The 14,356-nt window shown below is 45.4% G+C and overlaps 1 protein-coding gene across 2 annotated transcripts in view; it reads left to right on the forward strand.

Annotated features, from left to right (window-relative positions):
* Positions 1-14,356, forward strand: part of LOC105465019 (NPC intracellular cholesterol transporter 1) — a 54,505-nt gene that overhangs the window by 19,471 nt on the left and 20,678 nt on the right. The window contains exons 5-10 of one of the 2 annotated variants that reach the window (XM_011713204.2): positions 4,060-4,227; positions 5,103-5,352; positions 8,105-8,178; positions 8,631-9,052; positions 10,303-10,529; positions 13,558-13,658. In XM_011713204.2, coding sequence (XP_011711506.2) covers positions 4,060-4,227; positions 5,103-5,352; positions 8,105-8,178; positions 8,631-9,052; positions 10,303-10,529; positions 13,558-13,658 — 1,242 coding nt within the window. The remainder of the gene's footprint in view (positions 1-4,059; positions 4,228-5,102; positions 5,353-8,104; positions 8,179-8,630; positions 9,053-10,302; positions 10,530-13,557; positions 13,659-14,356) is intronic. The other variant, XM_011713207.3, reaches the window with a different exon arrangement.

The raw sequence follows: 14,356 nt of genomic DNA on the forward strand, positions 1-14,356 counted from the left end.
GGTGAAACCCCATCTCTACTAAAAATACAAAAATTAACTGGGCATGGTGATGCTCGCTTGTAATCCCAGCTACTTGGGAGGCTGAGGCATGAGAATCACTTGAACCTTGGAGGCGGTGATTGCAGGAGCCGAAATCATGCCACTGCACTCCAGCCTGGCTGACAGAGTGAGACTGCATCTCAAAAATAAAAAAAAACTAAAACTAAAGAACATTATTCAGAGAAGTTAAAGAATATCTAAATAAATGAAAAGACATTCCATGTTTATCAATCAAAAGACTTAATATTGTTTAGATATCAGTATTCTCCAAGTTGTTTTGAGATTCAGGGCAATCTCTGTTGTAATCCCAACTGACTTCTTTGTAGAAATTGACAAGCTGATTCTGAAATTCACGTAGTAGTTTGAGGGACTTAGAATAGTAAAACAACCTCGAAAAAAAAATAGGAAGACTCACGCTTCTCAATTTCAAAACTAAGCAATGGAAATCAAGACATTGTGGTATTGGAATAAAGATAGACATATAGATCAATGGAATATAACTGAGAATAAATAATATATCTATGGTCAACTGATTTTTGACAAGGGTGCCAGGGCCATTCAATGAGAAAAGAATACTCTTCATCAAATGGTGCAGCAATAACTGGATACACACATTCAAAAAAATAAATAATAATGAAATTGGGCCCTACCTCACACCATATGTTAAAGAAATTAACTCAAAGCAGATCAAAGACCTAAATGTAAGAGCTAAAAACTATAAAACAGAGTAAAACATAGGGATTAATTTGCATGGCCTCATATTTGGCACTTGATTCTTAAATATGACACCAAAACAAGAGCAACAACAACAAAAAGATTAATTGGACTTCATTAAAATAAAAAAGTTTGTATTTCAGAGGACACCATCAAGAAAAGACAAGAAGGCCAGGCACAGTGACTCACACCTATTATCCCAGCATTTTGGGAGGCTGAGGCAGGAGGATTGCTTGAGCCTGCGAGTTCAAGACCAGCCTGGGTGACAAAGTGAGACCCTGTGTCTACAAAACATAATTAGCCAGGCATGGTGGCGTGTGCCTGTGGTCCCAGCCACATAGGTATCTGAGGCAGGAAGATTGCTTGAGCCCGAGGAGGCTGCACTAAGTACCTCGCACTCCAGCCTGGGTGACAGAGTGAGACCCTGAGTCAAAAAAACAAAAGGACAGGAAAATATTTGCAAATTGTGTATTTGATAAGGGACTTGTATCTAGAATACATAAATAACTCTTGGCCGGCTACGGTGGCTCATGCCTGTAATCCCAGCACTTTGGGAGGCCGAGGCGGGCGGATCACCTGAGGTCAGGAGTTCGAGACCAGCCTGGCCAACATGGTGAAACCCGGTCTCTACTAAAATAGAAAAATTAGCCAGGCATGGTGATATGCACCTGTAATCCCAGCTACTCAGGAGGCTGATGCAGGAGAATTACATCAGCCTGGGAGGTGGAGGTTGCAGTGAGCTGAGATCACGCCATTACACTCCAGCCTGGGTGACAGAGCTAGACTTCATCTCAAAAAACAAAACAAAACAAAACAGCTCTTACTACCCAATGATGAATAGATAAATAACCCAATTTAAAATGGCAAAAGATCTGAATAGAGCAGACATTTCTTCAAGGAAGATATACAAATGGCCAACAAGCACATGAGAGATGTTCAACACTATGAGTCATCAGGGAAATACAAATCAAAACCACAATGAGATACCACTTCACACCCACCAGGATGGCTAGCATCAAAGTCAGATAACAAGAAGTGTTGACAAGGCTGTGGAGAAATAGGAACCTTTATTAAAAAGAAATCCCAAAACCAAAAACATTAGCTGGACACAGTGGCTCATGCCTATAATCTAGCACTTTGGAAGGCCGAGGCAGGTGGATCACCTGAGGTCAGGAGTTTGAGACCAGCCTGGGCAGCATGGTGAAACCCTATCTCTACAAAAACTTAGCTGGGTATGGTGGTGCACATCTATAGTCCCAGCTACTTGAGAGGCTGAGGTGGGAGGATCACTTGAGCCTGAGGGGCGGAGGTTGCCAGTGAGCTGAGATCACACCACTGCACTCCAATCTGTGTGACAGAGTGCGACCCCATCTCAAAAAGAAAAAGCATTGCTGGTGATGATGTAAAGTGGTATAGCCACTTTGCAAAAACAGTTTGGCAGTTCCTGAAACAAACATAGAATTACCATATGATACATCAATTCCACTCAAAAGATGAAAACATAGGTCAACACAGAAACTTATACACAAATGCTTCTAGCAGCATTACTGATAATAGCCAAAATGTGGAAACAACTCAGATATTTATCAGCTGATATATGGATAAACAAAACATATGTCTATACAATGAAATGTTGTTTGGCCATAAAAAGAAATGAAGTATTGATACATGCCACAGTATGCATGAACCTTGAGATCATTATGCTAAATGAAAGAAGCCGGTCATAAAAGACCACATATTATATGATTGGATTTACGTGAAATGTCTGAAATAGTCAAATAAATAGAGACAGTTCAGTGGTTGCTTAGGGCTTAGGGAGGTGGGGAGGTAGTTGAGCATAGCTAGAATACAGGATTTCTTTTGAGGTGATGAAAATGTTCTAAAATTGACTATGGTTATGGTTGCATATATCTATGAATATGCTAAACTCCATTAAATTACATAGTTTAAGGGGGTAAATTGTAAATTACATGTGATTATATTGTAAATTATATTGCGCCACCACACCTGGCTAATTTTTTTTTTTTTTTTAAATTTTTTGTAGAGACGGGGTTTTGCCATTTTGCCCAGGCTGGTCTGGACCTCCTGAGCTCAGGCAGTCCACCCACCAGGGCCTCCCAAATTACTGGGATTACAGGTGTGCATGACCACCCCCAGCCGAAAGACAAATATCTTAAAAGCAAATAGAGTCAAGACACAAATCACCTTAAGACAATGATAATTGGAGATTTTCTTACTAACCATGATAGAGCCCAGAAGGCAATGGAATAATCTATTGAGAATTCTGAGGGAGATGACTGTCACCCTAGTTAACCTGTCTTTCCAGAGCAAGGGTAAAACAAAATGAATGCGTAAGCATCTCCTTGAAGATTAGGGAAAGAAGATCCTGGGAAGTTTCTAGAAAGCAGGGACGGGTAAATGAGAATCAACAGACTCATTCCAGCTATTTTCTTAGGTGTAAAACACTGATACTATCCTTATATAATGTGTTGTCTTTATGTATAATAAAATATTATCCAAAAAGTTAACAGTATTAGGTTTTTGGGGTTTTTTTTTTAATTTATTTTTTTTGAGATGGAGTCTTGCTCTGTCGCCCAGGCTGGAGCGCAGTGGCGCGATTTCAGCTCATTCCATGCTCTGCCTCCTGGGTTCATGCCAGCCTCCCAAGTAGCTGGGACCACAGGCGCCCACCACCACACCTGGCTAAATTTTTGTATTTTTAGTAGAGATGGGGTTTCACTGTGTTAGCCAGGATGGTCTCGATCTCCTGACCACGTGATCCACCTGCCTCGGCCTCCCAAAGTACTGGGATTACGGGCATGAGCCCCTGCACCCGGCCAACAGTATTAGGTTTATTGACATATGACCTCTGCCCTGAAACCAGTTTTCCAAGTAAGTTCCATAATTCTCTGGCTGTGTAGCTTCCCGCTGCAGAGGTTTTCTGGAATCAGCTTCGTTAACTGAAGAAGTACTAAGGCTCTTAGCTGCGTCTTCCTGGGCCTTGGTACGCTCTTCTATACAGTGGGGATACAACTCCAGGCTGTTGTGGGAGCTGTGAGACAACGTGTGCCTTTCCTTTTCCTGTTTTTACTTTTAAGTTCCTCGGAATCAGGCCTCCATGTTATTTGCAGGGTGATAAGCCAATTTAAAGGGAATCTCTGTTCGTGCCCTTAGTGTTTGCTGTCCAGCGTTCCAGCATGGTGCGTATGGAGTTCGTGTTTCCCTTCAAGAAGCCTTTGTAAGATCTTTCCTCGTGAATTACAGCAAGCATCTTTTCTTCTTTTTCCTTTGGGTTTCTTCTTCTAGCAATGTACAATGCCTGCCGGGACGTGGAGGCCCCCTCAAGTAATGACAAGGCCCTGGGACTCCTGTGTGGGAAGGACGCTGATGCCTGTAATGCCACCAACTGGATTGAATACATGTTCAATAAGGACAACGGACAGGCACCTTTTACCATCACTCCCGTGTTTTCAGGTAGGGATAAAGATTCCAAGTTTGGTGTGTTTATGATATTGTTTTAAAGCCAAGGAACTGGCTGGGCACAGTGGCTCACCAGTGCTTCGGGAGACTGAGGCAAGAGAATTGCTTAAGACCAGGAGTTCCAGACCTAGCCTGGGCAATGTAGTGAGGCCCCATCTCTACAGAAGAATTAAACATTAGCCAGGTGTGGTGGCATGCACCTGTAGTCCCAGATACTTGGGAGGCTGAGGCAGGATTGCTTGGGTCCAGGAATTCAAGGCTGCAGTAAGTTATGATCATCCCATTGTACTCCAGCCTTGGTGAGGGCAAAGTCCTATCTCTCCATGAATAGATGAATGAATCTCAGTTGAGGAATCATAATCTGCAATAGGAAGATAAACACATTCAGGTAACTAGTTCATAGTTTCTCCCAGTAAGAGAGGTAACTGGTACATTTATCCTGCTCTGGCTAATTTAGTGGGTGCTGGGAGTGGGAATGGAGGAGGAAATGAATTGCCTTCAGGCATTGCTGTGGTAATTGAAAGAATAAGCAGTTAAAAAGGGGGTGGGAGGCAGCTTTTCCAGAGCTCTGCTGTAGTATTAGCTTCTGAGAATGGAGATAGGACATGACTGAGGGTTACCTTGGTATGTGGTGTACTTGGAGGATTGCTCTATCAGTGACAAACCCCTATGCACAGGTTTATTGAGGCAACTTAAAATTCCACAGGACGAAGCAGCAAAACATAATTTAATTAAACTAAAACCTCCAATTCTTTTTCTTCTTTCAGTTGTTTTATGTATTTCAGTGGGCTTTTCGTTGGGTTTAAGTATAATACAAAATTTGGATATTTTTAATTGAGATTTGTACTCAACACAATTCCTTCCTGTAGATTTTCCAGTCCATGGGATGGAGCCCATGAATAATGCTACCAAAGGCTGTGATGAGTCTGTGGATGAAGTCACAGCACCGTGTAGCTGCCAAGACTGCTCTATTGTCTGTGGCCCCAAGCCCCAGCCCCCGCCTCCTCCTGCTCCCTGGACAATCCTCGGCTTGGACGCCATGTATGTCATCATGTGGATCACCTACATGGCATTTTTGCTTGTGTTTTTTGGAGCATTTTTTGCAGTGTGGTGCTACAGGTAAGCAGTTTTGTTTATCATCCAGGGCAAGAAGAGCAAAATTGCCCACTGGCACTTTGAGTTTTCACTTGTCAGACTTTGGTTACTTAGGACAAGAATCAAATACCTACATGAATACCACTGCATGGATTACTGTGTTCTACAGCTATTATATAGTAAACCATCAAAGTCCTGTTTAACACTGCAGCATCAGAAGTGAATTTTACTGATTTATTCAAAATGATATGTGATTTAAAGCACCGTGCATTAGCCACTCATTCTTTTTTTTTTTTTTTTTTTGGACACTGAGTCTCACTCTTGTCACCCAGGCTGAAGTGCAATGGCGCGATCTCAGCTCACTGCAACCTCCACCTCCTAGGTTCAAGCGATTCTCCTGCCTCAGCCTCCTGAGATAGCTGGGATTACAGGCACCCACCACCATGCCTGGCTAATTTTTGTATTTTTAGTAGAGACGGGGTTTCACCGTGTTGGCCAGGCTGATCTCCAACTCCTGATCTCAGGTGATGTGCCCACCTTGGCCTCCCAAAGTGATGGGATTACAGGCATGAGCCTCTGCGTCCAGCCAGCCACTCATTCTTTAGAAAGTCAGAGTAAAGGCTGGGCACGGGGGCTCACGCCTGTAATCCCAGCATTTTAGGAGGCCAAGGCAGGAGGATCACGAGGTCAGGAGTCCATTGCACTCCAGCCCTGGCGACAGTGCAAGACTCTGTCTCAAAAAAAAAAAAAAAAAAAAAAAAAGATGTCAGAGTCAAATGAGCGAAATCAGATTCAAATCTAATTAAATGCAGTACTATAGTCCTTTTAGATATTTGCATCTTAATTTAGGACAGTACTTTTTTTACTTTTTATTTTGAAATAATTTTAGACTTAACCAAAAAGTTGCAAAAATGGTAGAATTTGTGTATATCCTTTACCCAGTTTCCCCGATGATACAACTTATATAATTCCTAGTACAATGATCAAAACCATGAACATGCCATTATTATTACATTATTATTAGCTAAACCGCAAATCTTAATCCAATTTCACCAGCTTTTCCTCCAATTCCCTTTTCTGTTTCAGGGTCCCGTATTACATTTTTGTGTTTTATGAGTCCCCTCAATCTGTGACAGAAAGTTCCTCAGTCTTTCCTTTTCTGGCCTTGACACTCTTGATGATACTGGTCAGGTATTTTGTAGCATGTCCTTCTGTTTGGCTTTATCTGGTATTTTCTCATGATGAGATTGAAATGAGGTGTTTTGACAAGTACATCACAGAAGTCACATCATGTCTTTCTCGGTGCATCATGTCGGGGTCCCTGATGTTGATGTGTCTCTTTCCTGGTGATGTTAACCTTGAACACTTGCTCAAGGTGATATCTGCTGGATAGCTCCACTGTGAAGTTACTGCTTTTCCCTTCGTAATTGATAAATATCTTGGAGGAAGATGCTTTGAGACTACGCTAATATTTTGTTCCTCCTCAAACTGTCAACCACTGATTTTAGCATTCATTGTTGGGTCTTGTCTGCAACAATTATAACTAAGGTGTTTACCTAATGGTGATATTTTTTCTCTTTCCCTCTCTTCCTCTGCATTTACTAACTGGACTTCTGTACAGAAAGCTATCCCTTTTCCCTCATTTATTTACTCAGTTATTTACATCATGGACTTTCAATTCTGTTGGTTGTATCCAACACTGTCATTTATCTTGTTACTCAAAGTTTTCCAGTTTGGGCCATTGGGAGTGGCTTCTGGCTGACCTCTGTGTTCTTCTTTTTGAGACAGAGTGTCGCTCTCACCCAGGCTGGAGTGCAGTGGCGCGATCTCAGCTCACTGCAAGCTCCGCCTCCTGGGTTCACGCCATTCTCCTGCCTCAGCCTCCCGAGTAGCTGGGACCACAGGCGCCTGGCTAATTTTTTGTACTTTTAGTAGAGACAGGTTTCACCATGTTAGCCAGGATGGTCTCCATCTCCTGACCTCGTGATCTGCCCACCTCGGCCTCCCGAAGTGCTGGGATTACAGGTGTGAGCCACCGCGCCCGGCCTTCTGTGTTCTTACATACACCTCCCATCCCCAGCTTTATCTTATATTTTCCCTGTCCCTGCCTTGCAGGAGCTCTGGTTGCTTTTATTCAAGAGCGGTATGTAGAAATGAAGATCTGCGCACTAGGTGTGCTCTTTGCTACTGGAAGGGGTAGCGTGGTTTTTTGTTTGTTTGTTTGTTTGTTTGGGATGGAGTCTTTGTCACTAGGCTGGAATGCAGTGGCGCCATCTCAGCTCACTGCAACCACCGCCTCCCAGTTTCAAGCAGTTCTCCTGCCTCAGCCTCCCAAGGCACACACCACCACACACAGCTAACTTTTTTATATTTTTAGTAGAGACAGGGTTTCACCTTGTTGGCCAGGTTGGCCTCGATCTCTTGACCTCGTGATCCGCCCACCTTGGCCACCCAAAGTGCTGGGATTACAGGCGTGAGCCGCTGCGCCCGGCCCGGTAGCGTGTTCTTAAAAGACCTAAAAGTTTTAAATAAAATGAGGGCCACAAGGTGAAATTATCCTTTATTAACTGTTCTTTTAATATCTTCTTAAGTTTTCTCCTGAGACTGGTGAACAGAGGCACCCAGAGCAAGGAAACTTAGGGGAAAGAAGGCAGTAATTAGGGAGGAGGAGGCGAAGAGGAGGAAGAAAGCATTTCATGGGATTACAGGAATGTCCCAACAACAGCCTCATTGTGATGAAGTCCACTAATACTATTTCCTCTCTTCTGTTTTTCAGAAAACGGTATTTTGTCTCCGAGTACACTCCCATCGATAGCAATATAGCTTTTTCTGTTAATGCAAGTGACAAAGGTAGGCATATTTGTCCATGAATAAAAGGGTTCAGATGATGCCGTCTGTCATGAGAGTATTCGTTTGCTCAGCGGGGTTGCGGCAGTGGATGAGGCAGAGTGCTAGTGCTGAGGACACGGCTGCGACCAAGGCAGACGTAGTCCTTGCCTTTGTGGCCCTACCATCTAGTCAGGGTGGCACAGCAGAACCGAGTAATTAATCATAGCTGGGGAGGCGCGAAAGCAGCAGGACAAGAGTGGGAATAGCAGGGCAGGGTTGAACCTCACCCTTCAGAGGCTCCTGTGTCGGTGTCTCATCTGTGGGGTGGGAACAGCGCTCATTGAGGGCAGCCAATAAAGGTGACTTTGCTGAGCAGATAGATAGCTGAGGGCAGGGGTCTCATATGTATCCCCAGGTGGGCTTGATTCCTGCCATGAGACAGCAGCTAATGCTTTCCCTGTTCCGACTTTCAGGAATGGCTTGGCTCTTAACCTCCACCCTCCCTTCCTCTCCCGCTCTTCCAGGAGAGGCGTCCTGCTGCGACCCTGTCAGTGCAGCCTTTGAGGGCTGCTTGAGGCGGCTGTTCACACGCTGGGGGTCTTTCTGCGTCCGAAACCCTGGCTGTGTCATTTTCTTCTCGCTGGTCTTCATTGCTGTGTGTTCGTCGGGCCTGGTGTTTGTCCGGGTCACAACCAATCCGATTGACCTCTGGTCAGCCCCCAGCAGCCAGGCTCGCCTGGAGAAGGAGTACTTTGACCAGCACTTTGGGCCTTTCTTCCGGACGGAGCAGCTCATCATCCGGGCCCCTCTCACTGACAAACACACTTACCAGCCGTACCCTTCGGGAGCCGATGTACCCTTTGGACCTCCGCTTGACATACAGATATTGCACCAGGTAACCTGCTGTTTGAAGAAATAAGTCACTCCAGAGGACCTTGTGGTTTGCTGGCTTTTATATGTTGACTACTGCTGGATGGGGATTTGGGGCTGAATGTCATAGTATATCTTGAAAATTTTAGCATATAATGGCAAAGCTGCCTTTAAGTTAGGTTAAAAGAAAGTGAATGATGTAGAACTTAATGAAAATATTTATTGCTGCTCACTTTTGTATTTACTTCAGATAGTAGATCTTGCCTTTTTCTTGAAATTGAGATGAGCAGAGAAAGAAGACTTCAGTGGCATTTGTCTATTGAGGCAGGATGTATTTATTAGGAAGTCACCTTAGGAGTTTGCGAATGTTTTCTGGTGGTAACTGAAAGTAATATGCAAGGACCCAGAGGCATGAAGCCCTTACTGCTGTCCTGGGGGCTGAGGAAGGAGGTGCCAGGTCACTATCCCTGATCCAACCTGTAGGAATGAACTTATCACTGCCTGAATGTGGGCACCCAGCCTGTTTTTGGTGACAGGTGCATTTGGGGCAAGATCCATCCTGTTGCTCCTAGAAAGGCGTGTAAACCTTCCCATTGTCCCTGTCACACTTGCCTTGGAGAACTGTACCTGTGCATAAACTATACCCGCTTCTTTTTTAATGAATGTATAATCACATGGTTTTTCCTTTAAACATTGCTCATGTCTACAAGAAAATCTGAAATCTTGAAAAGCATTAAAATGGTCCTAAGACTTGGATAGAATCTTTTCTCTACCCGGTGACTGTCTGTTGCTTTTTCCAGCTTGTTGCTAAAGGTGAACAGCATAGTCATTTACCTCCAAGATCATCTTCTATGTTAGGAAATAAGGAGACATATGTAAATGGCTGTAGTGCAGAGCAAGGCAGGAGGTTTTGTGTTATTATTGAGGGGAGGGTCAGGGAGACCAGGAGACCCCTCCGCTCTCCCCTCTGGCCTGCTGGCCACTGCTGGAGCAGGGTAGAGGGAGATGGTTGTGTGTCCTGTGTTGATAGCTGTTCTGGTCATGGTGTCCCCCCACCCCCTGCCGCCTCTGTGGACGCCTCTAACCGGTTTGCTGTTAGAGTGGGCCTGAGCCGTTTTCTTAATGTATCGCACCTTAATGCTCTCCCTCGTCTTAGGAAGTATTTTCCCCAAATACTCTTTGTCTTCTGACCCCTCAGGGCAATACTGACTAGTCAAGATCTGAGAGAAATGTGATGTGTTTCTGGGTTTGCTTATTTTTGAAATCTTCTTTCAGGTTCTTGACTTACAAATAGCCATCGAAAACATTACTGCCTCTTACAACAATGAGACTGTGACACTTCAGGACATCTGCTTGGCCCCGCTCTCACCATATAACACGAACTGCACCATTATGAGTGTGTTAAATTACTTCCAGAACAGCCATTCCGTGCTGGATCACAAGAAAGGGGACGACTTCTTTGTGTATGCCGATTACCACACGCACTTTCTGTACTGCGTACGGTAAGTGGCAAGAGACAGTCATTGGTGGACACCATTCTTGGGTCTGACCTAGGGTATATGGGCATAAGCTTGTTTTATGAGCATAACCCAGAGGTGAGCAAACAGAGCAAGTCCTTGCCCTGTGAAGCTTACATCTTTTTTTTTTTTCGTTTTTTTTTTTTTTTGAGACAGGGTCTTGCTGTGTCACCCAGGCTAGAGTGCAGTGGCGCAGTCTGGGCTCACTGCAACCTCTGCCTCCGGAGTTCAAGCGATTCTCATACCTCAGCCTCCTGAGTAGTAGCTGGGACTACAGGTGTGTGCCACCACGCCGAGCTAATTTTTGTATTTTCAGTAGAGATGGGGTTTTGCCATGTTGGCCAGGCTGGTCTTGAACGCCTGACCTCAAGTGATCCCCCCCACCTCGGCCTCCCAAAGTGCTGGATTACAGGCGTGAGCTGCCACACCCAGCCGGAAGCTTACATCTTAATGGAGGGAGACGGATGATGAACACATCACATACGCTATCATGCCAGCTAGAGATTAGTGCTGTGAGGAGAAAAGTAAGGCTGGACAGAGTGGGGGTACACTGCTTAAACATGGAGATGTGCACAAAGGGAGAGGAAAGGAGGACAGCTGGGCCCATCACAGGAATGCGCGTTCCCGGCAGAACCAACAGCAAGTGCAGAGCCCCGGCAGGGAGCCCTCGTGGTGCGTGATTGAGGAGTGCAGCTGCCCCTTACCCTTTACCTCGTGCCTGGGTCGCTAACACAGTGTCATGTGTCACACCCCCCACAAGATTTAAAGACAAAGGAGCCTTTGGTGCCTTTTCTTCTCTCTCAGATATATAGCCCGCTCCCCTGTAGTGCCCCAGCTGTTTGGGAGGCAGCCTCCCTGTGAGGAGTTGGGGCAGGACAGGCCCACAGTTCTAGATTGGAGGGCCCTGCAGCTGCTTCCCTTAGGAGGCGTGTCTAGCTGGGCAGGGTGCATTTATAATTGGGAATTGTCACCCCAGGAAGCTGTGCTTGGGTGACCTGTGGGGGAATCTTAAGGCTTCTTCCGGTAGGGGAAGAGCAGCACGGTGCCGGATGGGCCTACTCTCCCCGAATGCTCAGGACCTGGCCTAGGGGCATTTGTTCAGCCAGTTGAGCAACCACAGGGGCTATTTCTTCAGCATGGGAACAGAGAAATTATTCCTTGTCGCCTTTAAGGACACTGCTCAGCCAACTACTTCTCAAGAGCTAAGGACTCTCACTTCTGGTTCTAAAGAACTTTGACCTTAAGTTCTGTTTGTTTGTTACTAGAGTAAGACTTTTTATGCAGTTGGGCTATATTTACTCCGTTTCAAGAATATCACCACTAACAACATGAGTTATACTCAGGAAAACGCAATAGCTTATGCTCCATACCCTAAGCCGGCTTTCTCCACAGGGTAGACGGTACAGGCTACCTGGAAAAAAAAAAAAAGTTTAATGTTACATAATTTTGATAGTTGGATGACCATTTAATGTTACATAAATTTTATAGTTTACTCTCTGTTGCACAGATAAAAGTCAAGAAAAATGAGGGGGGCAGAGGTGCGTGAGCCTTGTGCTTCCTCAAAGCGGGCGTGGTTCCCTCCAGTGTGGAAGCAGTGCAGGGAGTGGCCGGCTCCTGGCGGCAGGGACCTGAATTGCTTTGTAGTTATGCTTGTGCGCATCCTCATAACCCCAGGCCCGCCTCTAGCGCTGTCCCCTTTCCTCTCCCTCCAGCTTTTCCTGAACTTTTTCACCTGAGGGTCCTGCAGTAACGGCAGGTGGCCTGCCCAGAACCATACGCTGACCTGCTTCTTTTCCCCATTTCGTTTAAAGGCAGTGACAGTTACCAGTTACTCAGACTTGAGGCTTTATCCCTGAATACTGTCTCGCCCTTGCCTTCCTCATGGGGTTCTTGTGGGTCTGAGCCTCTGGATGGTCTCTCAGATTTCTGCTGTGGATGAGGGGACTCAACTGCTCGCTGCAGGTCACCTGACCTCCCTCATGCCGTCACCCATCTGCTCTGACGGGCGGGTCCTGTGCAGAAGCTTCTCAGCACCTGGCCAAGTTCTAGCTGATGGTCTGTCTGGAAATGCTGGTTCCCTCTCCACTGGCCAGCTGTCTGTCTGCACTGCACTGCCAGTTGCCTCTCGCCTGGGCCATTGCACTAACATCTTCACTTACTGTTCCATCTGCTTCCTGTTTCTTTGCCATTTCCAGACCTTCTTCCACTTTACCACATGAGCTAGCTTTGTAAAACAGCTCATGACATTTCTTTCCCAGAAATCTCTCATTGTTCCCCAGTGCCTCCAGAATAAAAATCCAAACTACTTAACTGGCACTGAGTCCTTTTATTTTGCATTTGTCTGTCCATTACTCTCCCCAGACCGGCCCCCTCCTTCAGGAGCCCCCTTGGTGGGCACCCCATGCTCTAGGACAGGACATCTTTTCTTTGAATTATTTTCTTTTTTTTTTTAAGAGATGGGGTCTTGCTATGTTGTCCAGGCTGGACTCAAACTCCTGGGTTATAGCCATCCTTCTGCCTCAGCTTCCTGAGTAGCTGGGATTAGGCGTCCCGCCATACCTGGCATACAAGACTTGTTAAACCACCATCTTGCTCTCATTCCCTCTCACTGTTCTCTCTCCCTCCCTTTTTCCTCCCACAGTTGTAATTGTGAGACACCCTTTTGTCCTCCCTCTTTGGTGAAATCCCCTCATCCTCAGAGGTCTGGGTCTGTCCGGTCTCTTCCTCTTGGCTACAGTTTTGCCTTTTAGTGTTTGCTCCCTTCTCTGTGCCTGCGTAGCACCATGCACCGTGTGCCACTGATGGCACTGGGCCGTATTTGCCTGCCTCTTGCCCAGGGATTCTGAGCTCCCAAAGGTGAGTGCTGAGCTGTATTATTCAACTGAGAAACCTCGGGGCCCATGTTGTCCTTAGAATACAGCCAGCCTCATCAAATGTTCGTTGTGTAAATGTTTAGGTCTCTAATGTCTTGAGGCCCTTCTAACTGGGAAGTGTTTTCTAAACTTTTTGACAGGGCCCCTGCCTCTCTGAATGATACAAGTTTGCTCCATGATCCTTGTCTGGGTACGTTCGGTGGACCAGTGTTCCCATGGCTTGTGTTGGGAGGCTATGATGGTAAGTAAGAGAAGCTTTGACTTTTCCTTTTAGGTAAAGTCATCTCGGTTTTGTCATTAGCGTCAAGTGGTAATTATGAAGATTTCGTAAATTGGGCAGTTTTGTTAATTTCCTACCTCTTGAATCCCAAAATAGTATCTCCTTTGGCTTTGGGTTTGGGTTTCATTCCAGATTTAAAAGAAGTGGATTGTGTTAGCCATCTTTAGATCACACATGCCTTTGAGAAGCTGTTGAAGGCTAAGTACCTTTCCCCAGAGTAATGCAATTGCAAACCTCTGCATTGTTGTTCAGCTTCAAGGAGGTCCTGGGCCCTCGAAGCTCATTTATGGACCTTCTAGGGAGCTCATGGACCTCAGACAAGAACCCTTGTGATGGAGAAAAGCTAGTATGTGAGGTATGTGGAAGAAGAAACAAAGTTGATGGATTTTTTTTCCTTCTAAACCGTCAGTTGAGTATTTGGACACTCTTATAGTGTGAAGAGCAGCTGGTTTGCTCTTTGCTGGTTCCTGTAGCACTTTAGAACCAATTGTACTTGATAAAATGAGGCGATGATTCATGTGACACCTTTGGCATCTTAAGCCAAATTACAGGCTCAGCAGGTTTTGCCCAGCCAGTGAATAACCCAGATAGGTTTTCTTCCTCACTCAGTGGCAGGGGAGAAGTTGCAATCTGTATTTAAAATTTACTCTGCGTCATAG

Source organism: Macaca nemestrina, chromosome 19 (assembly GCF_043159975.1).
Source record: "Macaca nemestrina isolate mMacNem1 chromosome 19, mMacNem.hap1, whole genome shotgun sequence".
Classification (NCBI taxonomy): domain Eukaryota; kingdom Metazoa; phylum Chordata; class Mammalia; order Primates; family Cercopithecidae; genus Macaca; species Macaca nemestrina.